The sequence below is a fragment of the Fusarium odoratissimum genome (genome assembly GCF_000260195.1).
Source record: "Fusarium odoratissimum NRRL 54006 unplaced genomic scaffold supercont1.28, whole genome shotgun sequence".
NCBI lineage: Eukaryota > Fungi > Ascomycota > Sordariomycetes > Hypocreales > Nectriaceae > Fusarium > Fusarium odoratissimum.
This window is the reverse complement of record NW_022158712.1, coordinates 65,050-89,709: the sequence shown is the minus strand read 5'-3', so window position 1 is coordinate 89,709 and position 24,660 is coordinate 65,050. Positions and strand designations below refer to the sequence as shown.

Below are 24,660 nucleotides of genomic sequence, written 5' to 3'. Positions count from 1 at the left end.
GCAAGGACAAGGACAAGGACAAGGATCCGATGACGGGGGTATGCAAATGCAAGGGAGACTTGAAGCCGAACAGACATGGCGAGTGTAGGTGTCCCAAGGGCACCCGTCGGCACGGAGACAAGTGCAAGCGTCACGGGCATTGATCATGGCCAAAACTGATGATGAATGATTTGGACAATGGTTTCTTTTCACGTCCTCTCTGCGCGAGCCTGCCTTGAGGCGTCGCGATTACGATCCTTAGACAGTTATCCCTCTTCTTCTACTATGTATAGTTTACTCAGATTGGTCAAAAGCAAACAAATACTGATATTTCACTTTGAATGACTGGTCCAACCTGATGCAGATGCGCTGAGAGGCGTGCTGGACGGCCAATTTCTCCAAGTGTTCAGCGTCCTATCCTGAGCAGCTGAAGCACGGTCTGTCAAACTGAGACTGTGCAACGTTAGTGGGATTCGATCTGAATAGTTAGTGTGCTTAAGGTTTTTGGTCCCTATCAAGCCTCCCCGTTGCAGGGGAAATTTGATCATCGCCCGTACTCCCCTGCATGTCTTGCGCCCATTTGTCACCGTCAGACGCTGCCCTTCCTCCCAAGAAGAACGGCAGGTTTCCAATCTTTGTTCGTGAGCATTTCAGCATGTCTCCCCGTTGCGTTGTCCACCTTATACATCGAAATAGAAAATGCTCAACTGTCTCGGATGCTTGATCACATTCGCACGTATCCGATTCCGATGCACCGATCCTGTGCAATGGTCGCAAACAGATCTTTGGTTGCCTTGTCACTTTTTACCATACCGAGTCGGATCCATGTTCCTCAGAATCACTTTGTCTGTTTAGGGGTAGCTTTCTTTTTACCAACGCCGAATCTTGGGTCACGAAACTATCAATGTGAGGTGATGACGCAACCCTAATTCGAACATAAGATCATGGCCGCATTTCCGAACACCTTGCAACAGCTTCTTCTGCATTTATCTGCAACCGTCAGATCATATTGCGATCAGATGATATAGGAGTATGCTCCTAACCATCCGCAACTGATTCAAACATAAGTTCTGGAAGTCGCCCCCATGCGGCGATAACGCAATTCACTTTTCACAATGTCTGAATTTGGTAAGAAGCCTTTCGGACAATGGCAACAGCTACCGACCGGCTTTGACGCATTTGGATCAAACATTCACAACTCCAACCGTAAGATATCCTGCGAGCTTGCTCTTCCCTCTCATGAAGCAGAAATACCGCCTTTTTCAGCAATTGACTTATCGTAGATCCCAGTAGGTGGGGTTTTGGTCCTGGCACGCCATCTTCCACTGGACTTTTTGCTACCACACGCGGATCATTTTATGGAGCTTCAGGAGGTAAGGACCCTTTCGCGCCTAGTGTTCTTTAGTTATTTGTAGTTATCTAATGTCTACCCGTGTAATAAAAAGAGAATACAGCAGCAAACTATAATACATAATCCTTCTCGCTCAGAGTTTATCATACTAAGTCAAGCCTTTCCAGATCCTGTCAGTTCGCTTGGACCCAGGTTGTCCAGCTCGGCGCCCACAATCCCGCCCACAACAACCGGCACTGGCTGGCTTGAGCATCACAGTAACACACAAGGGTTGACTGCACTCAGCGATCCTGGCACAAGTAATGTCACAAATCATGCCGACTCGACCGGGTTTGGGGGCGGGTTCTTCGGTTCAAGCGCAAAGAAGACGAGCTTCAGCACAGGAATGAGCCCAAGTACAGCCGGGTTTGGCTCAAATGCTTGGACAAGATTCAGGACCCCTACCACCTCCGTTTTCAGCGCTCCGAGTCAGTCTTTTGGTGGTTGGGCCTGGGGAATCCCTGCCACGGATACTTCAAAGCAGCCATTCTCCCCATTTGTTGAAAGTGAGCTAGGCAACAGGCAGAAGAGTTCCTATCAAAATGTTTGCTTCCAAGGTCCATACAAGAGCTTCTCCCAGGAGGAGCTGAGGCTTGCAGATTATGCCCTCGGCCACCGGTACGGTCTATCATTTAGGTTCAGCGGCCCAAGTTTTGGAACCGGTTTTGGAACATCAATGCAGAGAAGTGCTTCTGGTCCACCTCAGACATTTGGAATCGGCTCCCAACAGGGTGCGTTTGGCACTGGTTTTGGATCCGCTACTACCACCACTTCGCCCCTGGTATGGTAGTGCTCCACAAGGGAGTCACACTTCGTGGTCGAGTCCTTCCATTTTCCAGGCCCCAAGTCAACAACAAGCACAAGGATCGACATCTTTTGCTGAAGCACAAAAGCCAAGCAGTAGCCAGCCGCCTACCGGATCTATCTTTAGGACAGATTCGAGCACTGCTCCTAATCCATTTGCATCAGCAGCTACCCAAGTATCCGCTCTTTCAGGACCCTTAAGCACAAGTCAAAGACCTTGGGTTACTGACAGGTACTCGACTACTCAGGCTTGGCAGCAGGCAACACAACTCCCTAGCACAGAGATGCCAGTTGGTAGAGTTCAAGTTCCTCAACCATTCGGTCAACAGACTCAATATGAACAGACTGGCAATCTTTATTACCAGGTTCCTGGAAGGCCTTCTAGTGACATAAGGCTCATTCAGCAACCATTACAAGATGATAGTCGTGCAACCATTCAACCACAGTTGGTCGCCAAAATTGACGAAATTACTGCCTACGGACCACCTTGGTTATTCTTGACGACAGAGGAGAAGCAGCAACAGCAGGACGAAGGCCCGCTGGCCGTGCGGCGGGCAAGCAAGGGTAAACCCAGAAGCCAATCCGTACCCGCTGGCTTTTCTTTTAGAAGCCCTAGATTGGCACCTTGTGATATGTCCCCAGGCTCTCCTAGGTCCAGCTTTCGTCATGCTTTGTATCCCGCGTCATACCCAGTCAAAAGAACACTTCTGAGCTCCGACTGGATGGGACCTCCAGACCTAGGCCATGAACTAACCAGGAGCCCATCTAGAAGAGGCTCTGACCAACGTCGCACCAGCGAAGACACAATATCAACCGGCGGCCATAGAAAGGGCTTTAACATAGTCGAGAAATCCTTCTCACAGATCTCTAAGCAGCTAAAGACACTCGAGATTGATCAAGACCGAGGCCGAGATCTATTCGCGAGTTCTTCTAAACGCAGAGGTCAAAAAGAGAGTATCGGCACAACGGCATTAACTGGCATTGCCAACCCCGGTAGGGAAGGAGGGGCAAAGAGCCGAACGCCAGGTACTACGACTGAAACCAGCGAACATACTAGTAGTCCACCCAGCCCAGGTAACACTGGTAATATCAGATCACGAAGCGGATGTGGAACAAAACAAAACGATGAAAGTACAGCGGCCGATTCCCAGCGCGGAGTGCTAGATACGACCTTCAAAGGAAGACCTTCTGGCTATGGACAAAGACCAGCGCAAAAGGGTGACAGACTTGACCATTGGCCGGGAGAACGTTGGTGTCATTCGCTTCAAACATCCAGTTGACTTTACGGGCATTGACCTTGAGAGTTTGCTCGGTGGTCTTGTCATACTTGAAAGTCGATCAGCAACGGTCTACCCCGACTCCTTTGGACTCAAACCCCCTCCTGGCGAGGGCCTTAATGTTCCTGCTTCAATTTCCTTGGAAAGTCCGTGGCCTCGAAAGAAGACAAACAGAGAAGATCTATCGGAGGATGAGGCCAGGCGTCAAGTTGCGAGCCATATTGAGCGACTGAAACGCGTTGCGGTAACAAGTTTTGAGAGTTATAGCGAGGAGGACGGAACCTGGACGTTCTCAGTCAATCATTTCTCGACCTACAACCAAGTCATGTGCAATAATTAAATTACTGACTATTTATTTACGATGCCATTTCATGTAATTAGGAATATTTTGGTTGACTGCGAATTAAAACTTTCCTGTCCTCAAATTTTAGAGCTCTAATGACCAAACCTTCCGAAAGGCCTAACTATTCACGCCACTCTACAACTCACCACTCAGCTCCGCAGCCAGTAAACGCAACATGAAGCGTATACGAACAGATGATCCAGGCTTTTGTTCACGAGATCAAGTGGCTCGTCTATGTATATACTATTTTTACGTTCGATAGGTTTCATAGAATAGTAATTCTGAATGAGTGTCATGTTGATATTGATATTGATACAAAAGAAGTCCGGTAATAGCCAATTAAAATGCATTGATTAAAAGATACCTTTCACCCCCTTATTTCAGCCTGCGATAGAAACACCAGCAATTTCTCGAGTTATAACTCGCTATATCACATTGCTTATATTCCTAATCTATCAAGAGATTCTACCTATGTATCTCCTAGAAGATAGTGGGCACATAGGGCCTGGTATGGCCGGGAGCCTATTGCTCATCGGTAAGCGGCTCTGATGCGCTCAAATGAACCGAACCGAAGTTTGACAACAACTGAGGGGCGTTTCCGGACTCTATGATGGGTGTAAGATGCTCGCTATGAGTTTCAGACGACTCTAGAATGTATTTTAGAGTTAGAATCTGAAGATCTTAAATGCCAGGTGAACAAGACATAGGGACGTATTATGGCTTCTTTGAGTTAACGCTCCCCCGACGTGCATTCCATGACATGCTTTAGTGTCTGGCTCCCGATAGATCACGAGTTCGTGTATAGATGTAGTTCCAAGGTTCACTTACGAGATTTGATTAATTTCCTCTTCATATTCTCCCCGAAAATTCCTAGTCATTAATGGGTATTCATGTTAGATCCACCACATTGTCATCAGGCCTCCGCACCTCCTTCAGGCTATTAGAGTTCAGACTCGTATGAGCCCCCCCTTTCCTTGGCTGATGCACCCTTACCAGTCGTCTTACGACGTAGTCAGATCAATCGCAACCTTTGGACCCTATATCGTATGTTTCAATGAATCATTTCGTAGTCATGGTATAATCTGGAAACCTTATTTCTGTATATTTTACCCTTGTTGAGGTAGAGAGAGTTTGGTGTGCTGCAACCTATGATCTGATCTAATGGTCGGCCCATCTCTTGTCAACTCTAAAGAGTCGGGAGCCTCCGAGCTGCCGAGTCACTGCTACTAATCATCTGATCCGTTGACGAACGTATTCTCGGGTGGGCACAAAAATATGGACTTTATTTATTGCAAACAAAGACCATTTTTCATTGACGTGGGTAAACCAGCCTCGGCTATCTCGCCATTATATGTTTTCAAACTAATTTGCAATGGCTTCATCTCGAAGTGGACTACTTGTGCTCGGTGCTGGCGGCATGGGCCTCGCCATTGCCCGTCGCCTTGGGGCAGGACGCCTCGTTTTCCTTGCCGATAACTCGCCGAAAGTCCTCGATTTTGCTGCATCTTCCCTCCGAAGTGATGGGCACGAAGTACAAACTCATATTGTTGACGTGTCAAGCAATGATTCTGTCAAAAATCTCGCCAAGATCGCTTCCGAGGCGGCTAGGTTGAACGCAGTAGTGAACACCGCTGGTATCTCCCCCGGGATGGGTACTGCTCGAAGGATCTTCGAGGTCAACCTGCTCGGAACAGCCAATGTCATTGACGTCTTCCTCGAGGTTATGCCCCCTGGTTCCTCGTTGATCTCTATTGCAAGTATAGCTGGCTATTTGGCCCAGAAGGCTATTAGTCCTGAGCTGGAGAAGCATCTCGCGACATCCCCAAGAGAACAACTACTAGGTCACGATGCTACGGATCTAGAGGGTTCACCTGAGCTGGCATACGGCATTTCCAAGTGGGGAAACATCGTTCGCATGCAGGCTGCAATTCGACAAGGACAAAAGAAAGGAGTGAGACTGAACACAATCAGCCCGGGTGTGATCATGACGGCAATGATACGAAAGGAGTTAGATTCAGAGTTGGGAGATCGGTTAAGGAAGATGATTCCGGAGACTCCAATTCCCAGAGCCGGCTGCGCCGATGAGGTTGCAAGTCTTGTCGCTTTCTTGTCAAGCCCGGATGCAAGCTTCATTAACGGTGCAGATTTTGTGATCGATGGTGGTGCTACTGCAGCATCCCGGTTTAGCGATCCAATCCTTGAGTTGGTTTAGCAGAACAAGTTATGTAGACGATGAGGGTTCTTGAGGGGTCGTTTTGAACTATAATGTTAGGTTTGCTGAACGAATAATATTTAATATTGAACCGGACGCTGTACTTGGCTTAACTGACTATCTTACCCTTCTCATTACCCTAGTCGGTGTCTCCAGGAAGTTGATTGCTACTCATTAGGCTCCGACGTAACTCGGCTTATTCCGCATACAATTATCGGCTAATGATCAATGATCAGAGCCTTTAATCACATAATTTGACATACAGGTAGGGCATTCATATATTCATTTTTGCAAAATAATAGAGATGACAGAACATATTTGATTAGCTCTAAGTTTGCCTGTTATCAATGGTTCCCGAGTTTCTTCCTACAACAATTCAATGACTCGTATCCATTATGGAACTGGATCGGCCGTCGGGCCCCAGTGAATCCACAGTTTCCCAGTTCATCTGGAAGGGTAAGGTAGCAGTTGTGACATGCGGGGCTTATAGCTGCTGCCAGAAAAGAGTTACTCGGCCACACGGTTTGAGGGACGCCAATAACTTGAGAAACCGCTGAATGGGTAAATTATTTTCAAGTTCCTAAGTCGATTGTTATTGAATATTTTTGGCATAATCTTCCCACCATGTGGCTTGGTTCAGATCATAGGGGGACTTTAAGTTGCCAGGTTGACGAATGAGCATCTGGGAATTCTGTCTTCGCATACGGAGAGTAACGCGCCTAATATCCTGTGGCTCATGACTACTTAATGACGTAGTAAAGCTGCCATTTCATCATTATTCGACACCGCATCGTCACGTTAGCATGATTTACGCTATTAGTTATCAGCTGCTTTAGTGCCTTCCTCCCTGGCGCCGGAGATTTCATGGGGGTGATTTCTGCGCGGTCTATTTTAAGCGACCAGGACCATTAGATTTGCCTTAACAAAGGCTTGCCGATATCAGTAATGAACCACGCTCAGGCAATCGCCGAAGCACGCCGCCAGAGAAATTGGCAGCTTCTAGAATGAGTCGACACGTTCTGATCGTCGGCGGCCATGGAAGGATTGCTCAGATCCTTACGCAGCAACTACTCAAGAAGTCGTGGATTGTTACTAGCCTCGTTCGGAGTCAGGATCAAGTCTCCCAGCTCAACAGCCTGGCCACACCTAACCAGGGAAATTTGAACGTGCTGGTCCGTAATTTGGAACATGTCCACGATACTTCCCAGGCAAGATCGATCCTCGACGAAGTCAAACCATATACCGTTGTTTGGTGCGCTGGAGCAGGTGGGGAGGCAAGGCCTGACCGAGTAAGAAATATATTAACTCAATGAAGAATGACGACTAATAAACCTCGCTAGACGTTTGCCATCGACCGAGATGCTGCCATTAACTTTATTAAGGCTGCAGTCCAAATGCCAACTGTAAAAAAATTACTTCTTATTTCATATATTAACTGTCGCCGAGAGCGACCTAGTTGGTGGGATGAGGACGCCTGGATATACGCTCAAGAGATGCAGAGAGGCGGTCTCTTGAGCTACTGTCAAGCTAAATTAGCAGCAGATGAGATACTTCTTCAGGAGGCGTCCAGTCGAACTGACTTCTCGGGGGTAAGTCTTCGCCTGGGCATACTGTCGGACGAACCCGCAGGGTTGATCGAACTTGGAAAAACTACAACGTCGAGGGGTAGTGTTAGCCGCGCATCTGTAGCTGAAGTTATTGTGTCGCTGCTTGAGCATGAGACGGTGCAGACAGCCTGGTTGGATATGCTTGATGGCGCTGAAGATATTGAAACTGCTGTTGAACGTGTAGTCAATGACCGAGAGAATGCGGCTGAGGAAGGAAAAGGACCGCAGACCTAGATGGCCCCAACTTGAATCTTGGGTATATGGATGGCACTCAGAGTTTGAGACACGTTGTGATAGTGAGTATAATTATCAGAAAGATAAGAATGAAGATCTCACTATTTATTCGCGAATAGTTTACACTTGTGAACACAGTCGCAAAATCTACTATTATCCTAGCTGATATCGATGGCTGTAATGAGACTGGCTCGAGGCCATCGAAGTGCTAGCGAGCCTGGTACATAACTAGATGCGATCTAACCGGAAACAGTGATGTGTTGTAGGATCAATGCCGATTTATCAATGCCGGGAGAAATGTAAATAGGCTGAGATTTCGCGAGTTCCCTTTATAAGCTACACAAATTGTCTCCATAACATAATAACAGCTATGGCACAAGATTCTAATTATTTAGACACTATCGCTCTTTGTCCCTTAGTGGGACCTACAATGCCTTGAAACTTGGTGCAAGCGGCTGCCTAAAGTTAAATCGCCGGTGCGAATAAAAGCGTGTTAATATTTTAGCCTTTTCTTTTTTCCACCCTGTCTTCGGAACCCTGGTTGACTGCACACGCAAAAGCTGATTATAGCTACCCTTTATTACCCCAGCAGAGATATCTCTTTATAACATCAACTTGAAAGTTGATACCGGAATTATTATCCCAGTATTCTTGTCCGTTAACATCATAGCGTGTACAAAGGAATAAAGGCTGTGCCTCAAAGTTAATAGTATCAGCCAGAATTATAGAGAAAACAAATCGATCATATCCGGGTATTTCGCCAGGATTAGTTTTATAATCGTATTTGGCTGTAGTTTCCGAAATAGTTTTCCAGAAATCGAATGTAAAACGGCAGACGACTGACTTTTCGAATGCCAAGTTGGCCACTATAACGGAACCTAGTATAGCCATTTGATTATTGCAAAGAGATACCCTCTCAAGCCTGACGGGCATGGTTTCATGAGCGGTAGTATGATGAGGGAAGTTAGGGGTAAATAACTCCCATTCGTAAAACGATGTCCTTTTTTTGAGACTCTTATATGGAGGTGGGAACAAATCGGTTTCGTCACAATCTGTGGCAGGTGATGTATCTTTCCTCACATCGAAGGGACGGTCCATCTCATGAAAATAGATAATATTCTCCAGGACTGAGTCGAAGCGAACCGATTTGTAAAGCGGGAGTGTGTCTGAGGACCGATGATGACGGCGTGAACGCAGAGCTGGTCGGATCTGTTCATTCGACTTTCTGTGGACGTTGTCGGCATACGTCCCGGGCGCCTCATATTTTCCAGTATATTTTCTCAGCTCTCTTGGCGGGTTGTCATCATGTCTGAAAACGCCAGCATGAGCGTTAGCTGCCTGGCGGAGAGGAGGAGACTCTACGCTCTTTCTCTCGTATATGCGAACCGTGCTACTGAGAAGGCCTTTGCTGAAGCTAGAACGGATATTTTGACATCCGTCATCCAGATTCTGGTCTTGATTGTGATTCAGTGGCGATGTCCTGTATCGCAGGATATGATTGGTGAGGTCTATGATATCTTGTAGAGTTGTTGGATACTTCTCACAAATCTTTGGAATATGTCCATTATTGTTGCCAGGCAACGTCAAATCACGACGAGAGAGAGTCGATATTCCGTCCACGTCCCAATCCTGAGTTAGAGTGGGGGATTGCAGGCGGGGGACCGATGAGATAATGGCTGCCATGGCTTGGTCCTCGGCTGGACCCCGCGGAGTCAAAAGGAACCACTGATTTATTACTAACGGCTGAGATTATCGCATATGACTTTTGGTGGCCCTGGGATGCGTGTCTATGCCGGCCGAGATAATCACAGACTCAAGAAGCTGGGATTCGATATGACTGACATGCAAAGACACCTCCGAAACAGCGCACCGGATATTCGACTTTGACAGTTGACCAATGTTCTGCGAACGAGGGATCGTCGTTAATTGCGGAAATAGGTAGCATAGACAATGCCGACTCGAAACCGTGTACGCAAGGAACGAGAGGGGAGAGAATTGCATACACGAGACTCAATGGGGAGATATGAGGCCCGAGGTTGGCATAACAGAGGGTCCTGGTGCAGGTAGAAATTCATCATTCATAGCCAAGGTTATGAATGGCAGGTTTTAGCGCAACCTATAGCTTTGCAAGGGAGGAGTATTTAAGTGTACTAAAATACCCATGTAGAAAGAACTTTCAAGATTGAAAAATTGCCTCTGGAGATGATCGTGAACTGTTGACGGATACGTTGCTGCTTCCGAGTGTAGTAACGTCACAAAAGGTAAAGAGATGGAGGGTTGTCATCAATTAAACCTAGAATCATGTTATATATTATTGCCTTTATGTCAGATCATTGAATCTGCATCAAAGTTTGAGATCGCGTTAGTTTGTCTCGACTCATCGCAAACCTATGAAGACCCATGAATTCAAAGGATAGTAACTAGGAAATAACATGATATTTTGTCTGTCGATATCTGACCACCAGTTCGAATGCCGTGGGAAGTTACTGGAGCAAATGTCATCCCAGCCGCATGATCTGATGAACGAATGAATGGATAGGTGGCTGATTGGCGGCCGCTGCACACTACGGATTGATATGTACACCACGTTGATTTCTAAATCAAATGTCTTAGCTATTATGTCGCCCAATGTCTAGCCAGCCATTTTCATCGAGCTATTAGGATCTAGGTTTTTATCTAATGTAAGGTAAGGTGTGAGGGAAAGCCCCGTTTGGTCGCTAATAGTCATCGACTTGTTTCATGTCCGACTGCCTTGCACATGTATCAAAATCAACGCACCGTAGCCACCAACGAGGCCATAATAATTCCAAGTACTCTGTACCGAGGTCGAGACCTATATTCGTTAGATACCACCTAGGAGGTAGGCAATCGTTGGTTCTGGCTGGTGATCAGCTGGATCTTGACTCTAGTCCAGTTTTTAGCTACCGTGGTCAGTTGTCGCTGACACCCAGCTTGTCTCGCATATTTATCAGGGATGAACGCTTCGATGCTCTTAGCTCCACGATTTGACTAGAAACTCGAATTAGTGACCCAACATTGATTCGGTGGCTTCGGATTCGCACTTCCCCGACGCTACTGGCAGGGTCATATCACAACGCCACTCGTGCCCCCGCTTACGACGAGCATATCTTCATGGTAGGTACCCGGGGTACCTCATTGCAAATGGTGAGGCTTAAGGCCTATTATTACTTCAGGAGTACGAACAACCGACGAGATCCTTCAAAAGGAACCTATTAGCATTGACTAAAAAGTGGAACATCATGTCCTTTTCTGACTAGTCTGAAAGCTTGGCTCAAGAATGCAGGATGCGTCTACAGATCATTATATATTCTCAAAACAATTAAACTAACCACTCTTAGCAGACATATGTCAGATATTACGTGTATTCGGTCCCTTGATGCAGATTGGTATATTCGTGTTGTGTTTTGTTTTAATTCTGTCCCTTAGAGGTTTTACCATTTCGGTTGTAATCTTGAAGTATCCCTGCTTCCATGTGAGACCCCAGCATCTGTTCAACAATATATACCCTTGTTAACCTAGATACGTGTAGTGGTTACGTCCGACAAATCATTCGGCGGGTATGATCTGATCCGGAAAGTTTATCCCTTTCCCCTTCAGGACTCACAGCTCCTGTTCAGGCATGTGACACTGCTCTCAATTTCGCTTTCAGAATCAGCAATACCCGTTGAGCTGAAAAGGTGTTATATATACACAGCTGACACTTATTATGTCACCTTGGCTCCTGATTCAAGCCCTACACTTTTGGTTTCGAACTCGTCAGCCTTACCACTGTCTGGCCAACCCATTCGTGAGTTTGAGTCCCGCTAGAGACATTTTCCAAGAGCCCAGGCCACGACCAGTATCAATATGGCCAACTTGAAGGCCAAGACCGGCCATCCTCATGATGCCTCGAAACATTTACAGGAAAATCACAACAAACAGACACAACTCAATACATACATTTACGAGTATTTTCTTCACAATAGCATGTTTCAATGTGCTCAATCCATTCTCAAGGCCGATTCCGACGTCAGGGTTCAGAGGCACAGCCCTGGCAGTGATCGCCGCGACAAAGGCTTGCGACTGAAGAATGCCCTCCGGAACAAGACCATTGACTCCCGCTTGGACTCCACGCACTCAAATCTTCTTCCAGCTCTCAACGTTCCCAATCTATCGCCGGACAGCTGTTTTCTCAATGAATGGTTTTGCCTCTTCTGGGCCATGTTCAACGCTCAAAAGAATGAGAATAGAAGGATTGAAGCATGTCAATATGCCTGTCATATACAGGTATCTCTTCTAGAACACGCTTTCCCTCCTAACATAGCTAACATGATACGAAGCAACAAAACTGGCCAAAGTGGAATGTTAGCTGGCCGCAGACCCAAAGCTCCTTACTACTACTGCAGGCTCCGGGCAGTGCCACCCATAACGCCTTCTATAACTCTGGCGAAGTGGGCGTAGGTAGCATGACTCCCGCAATCTCGGGTGTCCGAGCTTGTGGTAGTAGCAATTCAGCCTCGCAGAAATCCCACGTGCAACTGACTTCGATGAAGCAGCAAAACGAGAATCAGATGACAGCGCGACAAGGCAGAAGCAGTCTGTATCGAAATGATGGAATATCTGGTGGCCGGGGAGGTCAAAGGCCTAGACAAAATTCAAAGCTTTTTCAACAACCCGGTCTACAAACCTCGAGACCAGGCGCATTGCCTGATACTACCAAGCAGGTGAAACTCGGCACTCAACCAATGAACAACATCAGTGTGTTTTCCCATCTACTTTTTTCGGATCTCACCGTTATCTTGGCTCCCTTAATTCCTTTGCCCAATAGCTTACCTACAGTATAGTACTTGATTTCCCGACAGCAAAAGTAGACGGCCTAGGCGACAATGTGGGTGTAGTGCGCATGGATGACTGCACACAAGCCTCTAATTTACGTACTTTTCAACAGTCCAATAGCCAAACGACCCGGCCATCAATGACGGCGAAACAAACATCATTTCAACAGGAAGGGAACACGATTCACAATTGGTCGGTGCAGTGGCAGAACGATTCAAGTGAAAACCAGATTCCCGAGACGTCCCCGCGTGGGGTCCAGGATACACTGCAAGAACGGTCTCGCCTCCCGCCAGTCCAGCCAGCAGATGCCAACGACAGTGTCAAGCCAAGAAGCACCGTTTCCCCACTGTCACAGACGAGCAAGCCTGACTTGCCAACTCCACAGCTTAGCAAAGCCGTTCGCGAGAAAATCCCCTTTCCCAAAGGGACTATTCTCAAGAGGAGGGCCACGAACGTCAAAGACGAGGTAATGGGCTTCTTGTATGAGACTGAGTTGCTTCCCCATTGCTAACATCCCGTAGATGATGACTTGTAAGATTCCGAAATTGAACGCTGGCTCTACAGCGACACGCCCTGCGGATGCTGCTCCGAGCCCAGTGCCTCATATCAACCCCGTCGGCATAAGGAAGGATGCCCCAAATTCTAGTCTTTCGCATGCCGTGCCTACGGGACAGCCAGCAGTAGCTCTGCCACTTACACCTGCGTCTATGGCGGCTAACCCACCTTTTGACTTGGTTCAGAGCGCGACACTAAATATAGAAAACTGTAATATGACTGTAAATCCCGTTATATCTCTTTAGGTACTGGTGAGGTGATTGCTAATATGGATGTAGGACTTTGCGAGTTTCCCTACGTTTGAGGATAAAATTGGTGAATTTGATTTGGGTGCTTTCCTAGAAAGTAGCGTTGAAGATGCAGGAGGCTTTCACTTCAACTATTTTCCGTCTAACATAAATACCGATAACATTGACCAAAGTTGACATGTTCATAGCTTCTAGATGTAGCCAATAGACAGCCTATGCCATCTGATTCCCTGTAGACCAATCCTGTTATCTAATCTCTAAGCCCCGGGGGGCTTCCTTTCCCGTGGCCAAGGAAAGTTCTCAGGGCGGTATCATGCCCAGACATATGCGGTCGTTTAATGTGATTTCTGCTATATATCATTACGACGTTTCAGACACGTATGGAGTCTATATCTGCTCACGAAGCGAAGGTTAATCCGGTTAGATGAGGATTCAATAGCACGAAAGGCGCGTCAGGAGTATGGTCAGACACTGTGGTCGGCAGCTGGTGAAGGATGACGTCGTTCCAGAGCTAGTGCGGGATATGGACAGAATCTATGCCAGCTCGAAAAAAAAAGAAGACAAAAAAAGGCACCCTTTGCTGGATACCCCTACGGTGAACAGTTAGCAAGGGATAAGATTAAATCGTCCAAGCTAGGAGACAACTAAGAAGCTCAGCGGCCAAAACATTCTCTACGTTCCCAGAGAACTCTGTTATGCCAACTATGTTCTGCATCCCTGCTAACTTTGCCAAGAATTTTACAACTTCCTTACAATTCTACGACCACGACATCATCTGGCAATACCATCATAACACTACTGGGATAGTAAAACGTATTTATCAGGCAAAGGGTCATATAAGATTCACTTAAGAGGACTAGTGTCTGTTTTAAACAAGACTATATTGTAGATTTTACTATGAAAGTTGCAGAGAGCGTGTACCTTTAATAAATAAGCGAAGATGAGGGCCGAATTATATTATAGATATCCAAAAGAAGCCTCCAAAGGAAATAAGAATGGTAAGGCAAGTTACAATCAGTGAAAGCTTAACCACGACGCCGTATTTATTGCCCTCGCAGATCAGTTCAATCAATATTAATGCGGCAAGACTCGTGTTTCTTGACCATCAGGATAATAATACTTATGATGCCATCTTGGAAGCTGGCGCTGACACTATCCTAATCCATATAGGATGGGAAGCTGAAGGTATGGGAAAACTCGCTAACGCTGTGCTCAGCAAGCTAATACTTCGTCTTTTTATTATCTTTATCGCCCTTTTCTGGCTGTCAAGGTTGTGATTTGGTGTGGTCATTGCTATAGCTTTTAATAGCTCCATGCATAGATGGGCCTTTAACAAAACCTGCAGGAAGGTTCTTCTCGATTGTACCTCCTTCTTGTTCATACCAAGCTCGTCGATGGATATACCACTATGCTTAAATGATGTCTCCGCCAAATGGATTGCTTCCCCTTCCGTTACTAGGACCAGGGAATCTTGGGTTTCCACCAGGGCCAGTGGGATCCCATCGCGCTCCAGGCGGCACTTGAGGATCGAAGCCGGATGATTCATCGCCTCCTTGACCTCCAAATAATGGGTTATCAAAGGTGGGATGCATAATCGAGCCACCACCGGGTCGAGGTAACCCACCGGTGAACGAACCACGAAGAGGATCATGGGGGCCAAGACCGAGCGGATTCAAGTCATCGTGGCCAATATTGTAAGGCGGTTTACCGGGCATTTGAAGGCCGCTTCGTGAAGGCCGGTTCATTTCATACTCATCCTCAAATCCTGGAGGGGGAAAGTCGCCTACTTGATGAGGTCGAGGACGGGCCATCTCAGGGCGTGGAATCGCTGGAGGCGGGAGCATATAGTAGTTTAATATGGGATCACCATGGCGAGGTCGGTTAGGGCCCTGCGCTACATGGGCCCTGCGCTCGGAGCGCGTGTTGACTTCTGCTTCAGCGGGCTCGACATAACCTTCGCTTCGAAGCTTAGGAATTAATTTCTGGATGATGTGGACTTTGAGATCATGAAGTATATCTGTGGAGGGTGTTCAGTATAAGGTAATAGAGGAAAGCATCGACAAGGGGGAACACACCAGCGATGGCTTGCTCCGAGGTAAATAAGCCCTGAAGCTTTTCAGCAAGATCACTTTGATTTTCCTCATTGTCCTTAATTGTAATGCTAATGGGGAGTTCATTAGACTTCACGACTTCGCCAATAGATCGCTCAAAACGATGAATGTTGTCATCTCCAACCGCCAGTCCCAGGATCTCGACCTTTTTACCCATGGGATTGACACGGATGCTGAAAGTCATGGATGACTGCTTGTGCGAGTATAAAAAGCTATAAGAGCCAAAACCCGAGTTCCATTGTGGCGGTAGGCGAGGGGCCAACGATTCGTATTTAGCTATTGCTTTGGTGTCAGCTAAGACATGGTGGGGATGGAAGGGGATACTTACGTAGTTTCTTGTCCTCGTCAAAGCTTTGAAGTTTGAATCCAAGGGCGGCTAAGTAGGAATGAATGAGGAGAGCGATGGCTTCGTAGGACGATGCGAGATCCGATGAGTTATCGCTGGGAGGATGTGTAGGGAGAGCGTCTGCCATGCCACTGAGAATGGCGGTGACAGTGAGGTGTTCTGGCATTATGGAGTGTGATGTCTTTAATGATGAGTTCTTGATAGCGTTGATGAGTGGGATATTTTGTTGCTAAATACCTAGTAGGTAAGGTATGTAGTGGAGGAGATGCAAGTCAGAAGTTATTCGAGGTGAGTTTTGGAGCCCGCAGCATGAAGTAGTTACCTCTCAGCCCAATATATGGATCCTTTGGGCATCACAGGGCAGTGATACTGAGGCAGTAGCGGGGCGTTTTGCAAGTTAAAATGCGATGCCTGGATCGGGCCTGGTCATTTTATACCTAAAGGAGCATACTTCAAATTACATGTAGATACTATGAGATTAGCCAGGTAAAAAGGTTTTGGTAGTGGAAACTCTCATTTAAAGGTATCAGGTACGACCACCAAGTCTAGGCACAAAATGCTACAATGTGCAGCAAGATGTAAGGATCCAGCAAGCCAACGCCGCAGAATACATACATTTACACATACACACTGCAACAATAACAGATAAGGTACCAATTGGGCATAATGATTATATGTTATTTATAAGAATTTCCATGTTAGGCGCTTCGGTAATTTGCTGCATCACCCTCATGACGATGTTTACGTGATACCACTCTGTTGGCAACGAAATGTTTCAAGATGAGCTTGTTGGGAAGTAGTCCGCCTGCCATTGTAGACACTTTTTAGGAAATTATGACCCACAAAAATGTATGGAACTCTTGCATAGCTCGTTGTTCTGACAGCCAACTGCCAAGGGTGTATATAGTATTAGAGGAGGCGCTGCCTTTATGCCTGGTGGGAGAGGACGCTCCATGACTCTACAGAGAATATTTGCTTGTCAATATGTTTTAAGCTCAACAGGACTCCACATGATCTGATATGATGATCTGAAGTGGCGGGTGCCTTCAAATGCAGCGCTAGGAATACCTGAGTAGGGAACAGTAGGGTTATGTAAATGATCTGACCTCTAGACGGCGTTTTTGGCATTGTAATAATGACGTACTTCCTTATCGACTTTACTATCCATGATCTGATCGTCAATACCTAGAGACGGTGTCTCCTGACCGCGGTCTTACCCCGTAATCGCCATTACGCCATTACAGACCTTAGGCCCAGTGAGTCGTGGTGACGGGGCTGTCTAAATGGCATTATGTGATAATTTTCTGTGGGCCAGTCACATGATCCAGTCAAGCAAGACCAACACCAACAGCTAGGTGAGAGGATAGCTGTCTGATCCACCACCATTTCGTCATACCTATTCTTAAATAGTTCCCACTAAGCGTCGAGGCCATGCCATTTTGCCACCTTAATGTACCTAACTCTGGATATATTGTCCCGTTTTATACAAATCAACATGCCCATCTTAAACACCAAAGAGGAACAAACGGCCTCGTTCTCACATATTCTTGTTTACTATCCATATAAAACATGCCTTTAGGTCTGGAAAGCTGTCCAGAACCTGTTGTCGAATGTATTGTTCAGCTGCTAGACCTCGACGATATTTGCAATCTTCGCCTCACCTGCAAATCACTTGCCTTGGGATCCTCTCACTATCGTTTCAGGACGTTCTTTCGTTCGAAACACATCAAGCTTATGGTTGATGCTCTACGGACATTCGCTGAGGGTATTCAAGATGGGGGTCTTCAATCTCTAATCCAGCACCTGTATCTTGTAGGTATCGTTGATGAATGCGAAAGCCGGAAACCAGGGAGGCAAAATTATTGGCAAAATGAAGAAACGCGGAGGACGCAAGAAGTCAATCTACTTAGCCAAGCATTCAACGGGCTTGCAAAATACAGCAAGAACGGAAGTCCTCGGTTGCTTACACTACGAGTAGCCATTGTCCGTAACGGCGAAGAAACAACCTTACCTGCCGATTCAGGGCCTTCAGTCCCCTTGCAGAAGAGTGTGTGGCTACGCACAATGCACACATTTGATACGGTTGTATCTGCATTAGCCGCGAGCAGCTTGCGCATTGACGGCCTCAACATCTTCAGCGAACCGGACATGCCTTGCTCTAGCTTGGCGTGCGATCAAATCAATGCAAACGAGTGGAATGACTCCGGTTTTGCTAAGACTTTGGTAACCCTAAGGCCATTAGCAATAAGCCTCTCCACTCGGGTTTTCGCGTTTCCTAGAGCTCTACAAGAGAACAAACAGGACGTGGGGCGATCCTCCAAGAGGGATGCGGCTGAGGTACAAGCAGAAGCTGAAGATGAAAACGACTTTGTCGGCCTTTCAAGACTCCTTCGGCTATGCAACCAACTTGGAAACTTGGAAATAAATTATCTTCGGATCCCAATGGGTTATTCGGCCTTAGTCGGTCATTTCTATTACGAAACCATTCTACAGCGCATAGTCGAACTTGATAGGCTGCCCATTCTAAAGCGTTGCAAGTTTTCTGGGATTTCTGCCAAGGAGACGGATCTGCTTGGATTTATTCAGCGGGCACGAGGCCGTGAGCTATCGCTCGAGAAGGTGATACTATGTACAGGAACATTTCGGTCAACCTTCGATTACTGTACCAGCAGGGCGGCAAGTATGACGAAGCTACATTTTGATACTTTATATGAGACTTTATATGATAGGCATTATGTCGAGAAAACGATTTTCTTTGCCGGTGGCGGAAAGTCTCGAATAGGTTTTCCTTCCGCATCCGCTACTGAAAGGCTGGACCGAGAAGGGGAGAGTGTTAGGACTTCTATTACTTACTATATCTCACCAAGAACGCCGATCGACAATCCTTGGATCCCAGAATGGGGGAGGTTCAGGCGCACGGAAAATGGCACATGATTGTGAAGATTTGGTTTTTATTCGCTTCTTCCTTTCCGCAACAGAAGTCTCTGATGAAATGTACGTTGCAGCGCAGAGCACACTGAACCTGTCATGGTTCTAGCCGTGTGAAATAAATAACCCCTGTCAGTCATGGTGAATAATACCCTTCCTTCCAGCCTAAGCAAAGATCGTGCCACCGACCAAGATGTGAGTATGCTGCCTAAAGCTTAGCTCCGTCCATGACTGACCTCTTCCGCATCGTCTTATGATCAGTTTAGACGAGGACGGTTTGAAAGGAAGCAAGTCTTAACATGGGAGCTTCAGGTTACTGTCAAGCAAGTTCTTAGTTATTATACATTTAGGTGGATTCCTACCTGGCGCCCACAAGAGGTCGGGGCAAAACCTAAGAATTAGCCAATTAATAGTTTATACTTCTAATTTGGACTCTTATATCCCAGGCACTAACAAAGGCTCGACACATCAATCGTAAAATATACCAATGGCTTTTCTTTAATATCGGCAGTGTATGTTCTGTGTGTCCGCGCCATTCATGGCCCGAATGTGTGGTTTTGTTTGGTCCGGCATATCTGGACTTTTTCGTATAGGGTAACATACCTCATTGGTTTATATATGGTTCGGAAAGCAATTAGTGGTGTATGATCATTGCCTAGAGCAAATATGTACACAAACAAAATCAATTTGCATGTTTGATTTCCCACGGGCATCTCGCCGGGGAAATCTATTACAGAATTTACTCAGTCGAACATGATTTGCCGGTTAAGCCCGCGTGGTGTAGGGGCCTACTCGCCCCTTTAATAGACCATCTAGATTATCACACGTAAAGACAAGGATAGGCCAGGATCGTCATCTCCTAGCCCAGTTTCAAAGCTAACTTCTTCTGGCAGCTCGATTGTTGAGTAATCTGACACATCAGGCAAGCCCACACATGGAGCAGGTCAATATGCCTGAGCCCAATTGCAGTTTTTTGCTGCCATTTAATTTAATTATAGCTTATCCCCACAGATTATACGACGCTAATTGATAAAAATCACCTGTCAAAGTCATTACTACTACATGCAGCTTCTTTATATCTTTTACTTGATCTAATTGATTCCCTTCATGTTTTTACATCTTATCTTGCGGGTGTCATCATCAACTCCGTCGATAAGCAAGCAAGCAAGCAAGCATAGACCCTCAACATGTCCTCACCGATGGACGCTTCCTTGGCCATACATAGCAAACAATCCGAGCATGACGACTCGCCTCGAGTGCATAATTATACATAGGTCACAAATCGCCTCCATCGACCCAGACAACCACAAAAAATCATAAACGGTGGGAGCCCAAGGCGCTCAAATCCTTAACTTAAATAACCTTATTATCCTCCCAGGCTTTATCAATAGCTATATACATTAGTTTTTTCCGCTTTCTCAGCAGAAACTCGCCTTGGCCGGTTACAAACCTCGAAATATCCTTCATCAGAGAGTATGAGACTAGTTTAGCCCAAACTATCAGCGGCTTCGCGAGTAGGTGTCTGTTACTCTGCGCGCTACAGGTCACTTGATTAGGCACTTAATGAATTGACCTGGGACTATTTGAGCCGCAGGCTTCAACATATCTTACTATTCGCCAACGTGGTGAACTAGGATGATAGAAACTGGTAGAAGTATATTTCCAACTACACCTTCGATTCTGTCGTCTGCTTTCTTCTCCCTATCCTTATAAAATCCACTTGAAAATTCGCATAAGAATTATTATCCCAAAACTCTTGGCCACCCACTACATAGCGAATGCAAAGAAACATTGGCTTATACTCAAGATCAGTACATTCCGTCAAATATTTTGAATATGAACGCATCGTAGCCTTAATTCCTTACGCACTGATCGGCGTTATATATCGCCTCGATTTCTGATACAGTCTTCCAATAGTCTCAAGTGTAGCGACAGGCAACTGGTTTGTGAAAACCTGGATTTGCTACTACAACACTTCCCACGATGGCCGTTTCATGAGCCGAGGATTTTATCTCATAGAGTCTGACAGGCATCGATTGGCGAGCCACAGCATCTTGCGGGACGCTGGGAGTGTTGATAACCCAGTAGGACGAAGATGCTCGCCTGCAGGGTCATTCATGATGCGAGGACGATGAGACTTTGTCTCGACGCCAGTCATCAACAAGTGCCGAAACAAAATTGACTGCTGATGGACGATCGGTGCGGTACAAGTGGCAAATTTGTTCCAGATCTGATGCGAAATGCACCGTTTTGGTACATGCGGGATTTCTGGATCTCGGTCGTATGGACTGGCGGAGACCTAATCCCAAAGATTTACCATGAGTGTCACGGTCTGGTTGGTACTTCGCCACTTCGTCTTTGGGGAGCAGCCGGTCTGAACTTTTTGGCGACTTATCGTCAGGTTTGTCGGGAGGAATAGAAGACTCCAAGGGCTCGGAATATCGGCTACGGACCGAGTCTCTCCACCCTTGAACCTCTCCTGCTAGCTTTTGATTCTCGAAAGTGATGGTAGAGAGATTGGAGCCGACATGAGATCAGCAAGAATCCTGTTCCTTGCTACTGTTACTCGCATTCTGCGACGAGGACGATAGCCGTTTGGAGAGCCTTTTGGAGACTGTTTCATCATCTTGCAGCGTTTTTGGTGTTGTTTCGTGAGATGCAGGGATATCTTGTATAGCCATAAGGCTTTCACTCCAGGTCCAGCTCTGTGTTAGGCTAGTTTATGCATTCTGAGTAACCTGGCGTCTCGCAGTTGTCACATATGGCTCTCTCGACGGATCCTGGGGGATAAGTGTTTCGATAGACATGGTGGCGATGAATATGGCGGAAATGCTATTTTGAGGGGCGTGTAATTCGAATTGTAGAAGCCGGATCCTTCGTCTGTGCAAACAGTCACCAGTGCATATCGATTTCTCAGCGCTATACGCCACTCGTAGAAGGCGGCGACGGTCTGTTGACGAGAGGCAATCTGGCGGTGTCGTGACACCGGACGCGGAGAGGAGGGTTATAGAGCATGTTATCTTACAGAGGAACGGGATGAGGTGATAGGAGAATCAGACTGTTAGTGGAAAACTGTTGGTAATTTCTAGGCTAGTGTTGTCTTTTTGTTCACCAGCAGAGGTTATAACCCTAAGTCAACAAGACGACATTGTGAATAGGTTAAATTAATCTTTCACATCTCAATTTGGCATGATCATGGTCCATTTCGATGGACTGAGGAGTCAAGGATCTTGCCAATCAGAGTCAGATGACGACTAGAAGGGCATTCGCAAAGCTTGACGCGCATCCGGCTTGTTCCATGTTGCCTGTCATCTCCTCTTCATCAATCACATGATTATTCCGTGGGCGGTTTTGAAAAGAAGATTTTAGTGGTCGAATTCTCACGACACTTTCCAATAACCACGGCATCTTTTGCGATAAGCCGCATACAGTACAAATTCCAGCAGTGCAGTTCTTGTTCTCATGCTAAGATGCACCGCCTGCTCAGCTGTTTTCGTCAAAGTTGTTGTCAATACGCTCGATCAAAGTTAATAGGCTAGCAGCCAATCATGTCATCTCCTCTACTCAAGGTGTATTGGTAATGACACTCCATCTGACGCATCAAACTTCAGCTAAAGGTATGGGCCGGTCTAGACCGCCATCCGGACCAAGCTTCGTTGACCAAGCCGAGGACCGGCCCGGAGTCGGCCGCCCAACCCGGTTCCTCCATGGAGTTATCTTTACTCTGATAACTAATCAAAGGGTGGACAAAACTCTGGAGGCGTGGAGGTGCCCGACCATCAAGACATACGATCGATCTAGATTTGCTCACATCAGTCGATAGGATCTACGATTCGCCACTATCTTGATATGTAGTCCGTTATTGGCCCTGGAATTTCCGTCGAGAGTAAGCCATAAGATAGAATGGTAGAATTCATTTGTACAATGTCAGTTGCTCCTGGATGATATCGTAAACTTCATGACAAAACATTATAATTCATCTGATGTTCCTTTGAAAGATTCATTAAAGTCCCCAACCGACTTAAAGCACTAGCCATAACGCCCAAATGGCTACCGTGGAGGTTGATGGTATCCTTGACAGCCTTGCCCAAGGGTATGATGAATCCCAGTTTCAAGTAAGTTGCTCAAAGACCACTATTTACAATCGGTAATACAGAGTAGTATGTGGGCATTACGTCTTTGCCTAATCTGACTCTGAGTGACCAGTGCACTGATAATTGTCTACAGATGCCTCCTGATTGCTCATCGGGGCAGGGTGAGTTTATTCCAGCCTGACAGCTAGAGCCACTACTTACAGGATCATAACAACAGCCACTATCAAGAATCATATGACGAATATGAATGAGAATTTGGCTTCTGAGCACCTTACTAACACATTCGGGTCATCTTGGCTTTCTGATTTACTGGAAACCGATCTCTTTACGGCCTACCAACCAAGTCTTGAGATGAACCTTGACTATATCTGCCCCGATACCAACAAAGAACCGCTGAGGGAAGCAACAGGTGAGCCATTGACTCCTCCTGAACAGGAGAGTAGCCCATCGGATCAACAAACCCCCAGAAAGAGTATTTTACTTCCTGCTCCCGACGTTCAACTTCGATCAGCATCGCGTGATTCAAAGAATCGCAAGCGTCGTGGCGCAGCTCCCAGCAATCAAGTACACGCTCGAGAAAGCCATAACCTTATCGAGAGACATTACCGTGCCCGACTCAAGACGCAATTTGAAAGGCTTCTCGCAGTTCTGCCAGCGGCGCAGGCACTTAGCCTTGCTGGCAGGGGTACGGCGGCCAGCCTTGGTCAGGTTCTTGGCAGGGGGCAGGTATTGGGTATGGCAGGGGGTCGCATCCTCGAGTTAGAAGGAAAGCTTGAGGTTATACTGACTAAGAGAAGGGGTGGCTATTATGTATAATGATGGAAACAAGGCAAGCAATTTACAATATGGGCACGCCATGGAAACCTCGTCATGGTGACCGTGTGATCTGAAGTGAAAGTCATTTTTGTTCAGGGCTATCAGATGATTTTAAGAGCAATTAGTCCACGACTTTAAACTTTTATTATGATGCAAAACATATTCAAAAAGGTACTTTTCAAAGCGCGATCTATGGCCTTGAAAGAGGTAGACTATCACTGGTCGTGAGCAGGTAACTAACAAAGTCATATTTACAGCTTTGATATCCTGATATATATAACTTAATAGAGTAATGTATATGATAAGCGTGCGGGTTAGTTAAGGGTGTAGGACAGAAATCCCTTAACCTTATATCTAACCATCTAATTAATTAGTTCTGAACTGCCTAGTATATTAGAAACTAATAATAAAGTTAATATGCTTATTTACCTCGTCCCTATCAGGCAGATCCAAAACTAAGTCTCCGATGAAAGGTTATAGAGCTTTTTATTATATGCTCTATCTTTCGAAGATAAGCCCTCTTAAGGGCCCAAAGCACCTGAAGCTAAGAGGCTGAAGTAGGCGAGACATATGTGCCGATATATAAAGTGTAATATTATTATTCTCCTTAATATAGCTCAAAGTCGATAGATTGTTGACTTTGGTAGCTATCGGGGATCAGAAGATGATAGATACTAATTGCTTGCTTTAATAAATATTAGTTTAAGTGTTTTAGCTACTTGAGACCTGACTTGTTATCTGTCTAGCAATTTTGGGTCGTTGTGATAGCCTAATCGCCCGGACTGTTGCATTCTTGATACTAACTCTGAAGGTGATTTCGGCCTGCAACCACGATAAACGGCTTGATAGCCTAGCCTGCCGTATTCATCGCTTGGATTAC

The 24,660-nt window shown here is 46.3% G+C and overlaps 8 protein-coding genes across 9 annotated transcripts; 6 read left to right on the top strand and 2 right to left on the bottom strand.

Moving 5' to 3' along the window:
- Positions 1-1,094: 1,094 nt before the first annotated feature.
- Positions 1,095-3,790, top strand: FOIG_12657 (uncharacterized protein; the record flags this gene model as incomplete). Its single annotated transcript, XM_031213595.1, has 4 exons — positions 1,095-1,185; positions 1,498-2,150; positions 2,209-3,330; positions 3,353-3,790. 4 exons carry the CDS (start codon positions 1,095-1,097, stop codon positions 3,788-3,790), a joined length of 2,304 nt encoding a protein of 767 aa, XP_031056553.1.
- Positions 3,791-4,918: 1,128 nt separating this feature from the next.
- On the top strand, positions 4,919-6,629 carry FOIG_12656 (uncharacterized protein). The gene has a single exon (XM_031213594.1). It carries the CDS (start codon positions 5,166-5,168, stop codon positions 6,003-6,005), a length of 840 nt encoding a protein of 279 aa, XP_031056552.1. The 5' UTR covers positions 4,919-5,165; the 3' UTR covers positions 6,006-6,629.
- Positions 6,630-7,009: 380 nt separating this feature from the next.
- On the top strand, positions 7,010-7,972 carry FOIG_12655 (uncharacterized protein; the record flags this gene model as incomplete). The annotated part of the gene is made up of 2 exons (XM_031213593.1): positions 7,010-7,294; positions 7,346-7,972. 2 exons carry the CDS (start codon positions 7,010-7,012, stop codon positions 7,844-7,846), a joined length of 786 nt encoding a protein of 261 aa, XP_031056551.1. The 3' UTR covers positions 7,847-7,972.
- A 181-nt stretch (positions 7,973-8,153) lies between these two features.
- FOIG_12654 (uncharacterized protein) lies at positions 8,154-10,031 on the bottom strand. 2 transcript variants are annotated; one of them, XM_031213592.1, is made up of 3 exons: positions 9,850-10,031; positions 9,689-9,748; positions 8,170-9,620 (listed from the first exon to the last, which is right to left on the bottom strand). In XM_031213592.1, exon 3 carries the CDS (start codon positions 9,527-9,529, stop codon positions 8,417-8,419), a length of 1,113 nt encoding a protein of 370 aa, XP_031056550.1. In that variant the 5' UTR covers positions 9,530-9,620; positions 9,689-9,748; positions 9,850-10,031; the 3' UTR covers positions 8,170-8,416. The 2 variants fall into 2 exon arrangements, with proteins under 2 accessions (XP_031056549.1, XP_031056550.1); XM_031213591.1 differs by having other exon boundaries at positions 8,154-9,620; positions 9,689-10,031.
- A 1,490-nt stretch (positions 10,032-11,521) lies between these two features.
- Positions 11,522-13,662, top strand: FOIG_12653 (uncharacterized protein; the record flags this gene model as incomplete). Its single annotated transcript, XM_031213590.1, has 5 exons — positions 11,522-12,133; positions 12,187-12,604; positions 12,691-13,148; positions 13,204-13,458; positions 13,516-13,662. The coding sequence occupies exons 1-5, from the start codon at positions 11,714-11,716 to the stop codon at positions 13,660-13,662; spliced, it is 1,698 nt and encodes a 565-aa protein (XP_031056548.1). The 5' UTR covers positions 11,522-11,713.
- Positions 13,663-14,897: 1,235 nt separating this feature from the next.
- On the bottom strand, positions 14,898-16,108 carry FOIG_12652 (uncharacterized protein; the record flags this gene model as incomplete). Its single annotated transcript, XM_031213589.1, has 3 exons — positions 14,898-15,502; positions 15,561-15,878; positions 15,925-16,108. 3 exons carry the CDS (start codon positions 16,106-16,108, stop codon positions 14,898-14,900), a joined length of 1,107 nt encoding a protein of 368 aa, XP_031056547.1.
- Positions 16,109-17,237: 1,129 nt separating this feature from the next.
- Positions 17,238-19,296, top strand: FOIG_12651 (uncharacterized protein). Its single transcript, XM_031213588.1, has one exon. It carries the CDS (start codon positions 17,512-17,514, stop codon positions 18,874-18,876), a length of 1,365 nt encoding a protein of 454 aa, XP_031056546.1. The 5' UTR covers positions 17,238-17,511; the 3' UTR covers positions 18,877-19,296.
- Positions 19,297-22,809: 3,513 nt separating this feature from the next.
- Positions 22,810-23,780, top strand: FOIG_12650 (uncharacterized protein; the record flags this gene model as incomplete). Its single annotated transcript, XM_031213587.1, has 2 exons — positions 22,810-23,125; positions 23,182-23,780. Exons 1-2 carry the CDS (start codon positions 23,098-23,100, stop codon positions 23,778-23,780), a joined length of 627 nt encoding a protein of 208 aa, XP_031056545.1. The 5' UTR covers positions 22,810-23,097.
- Positions 23,781-24,660: the final 880 nt, after the last annotated feature.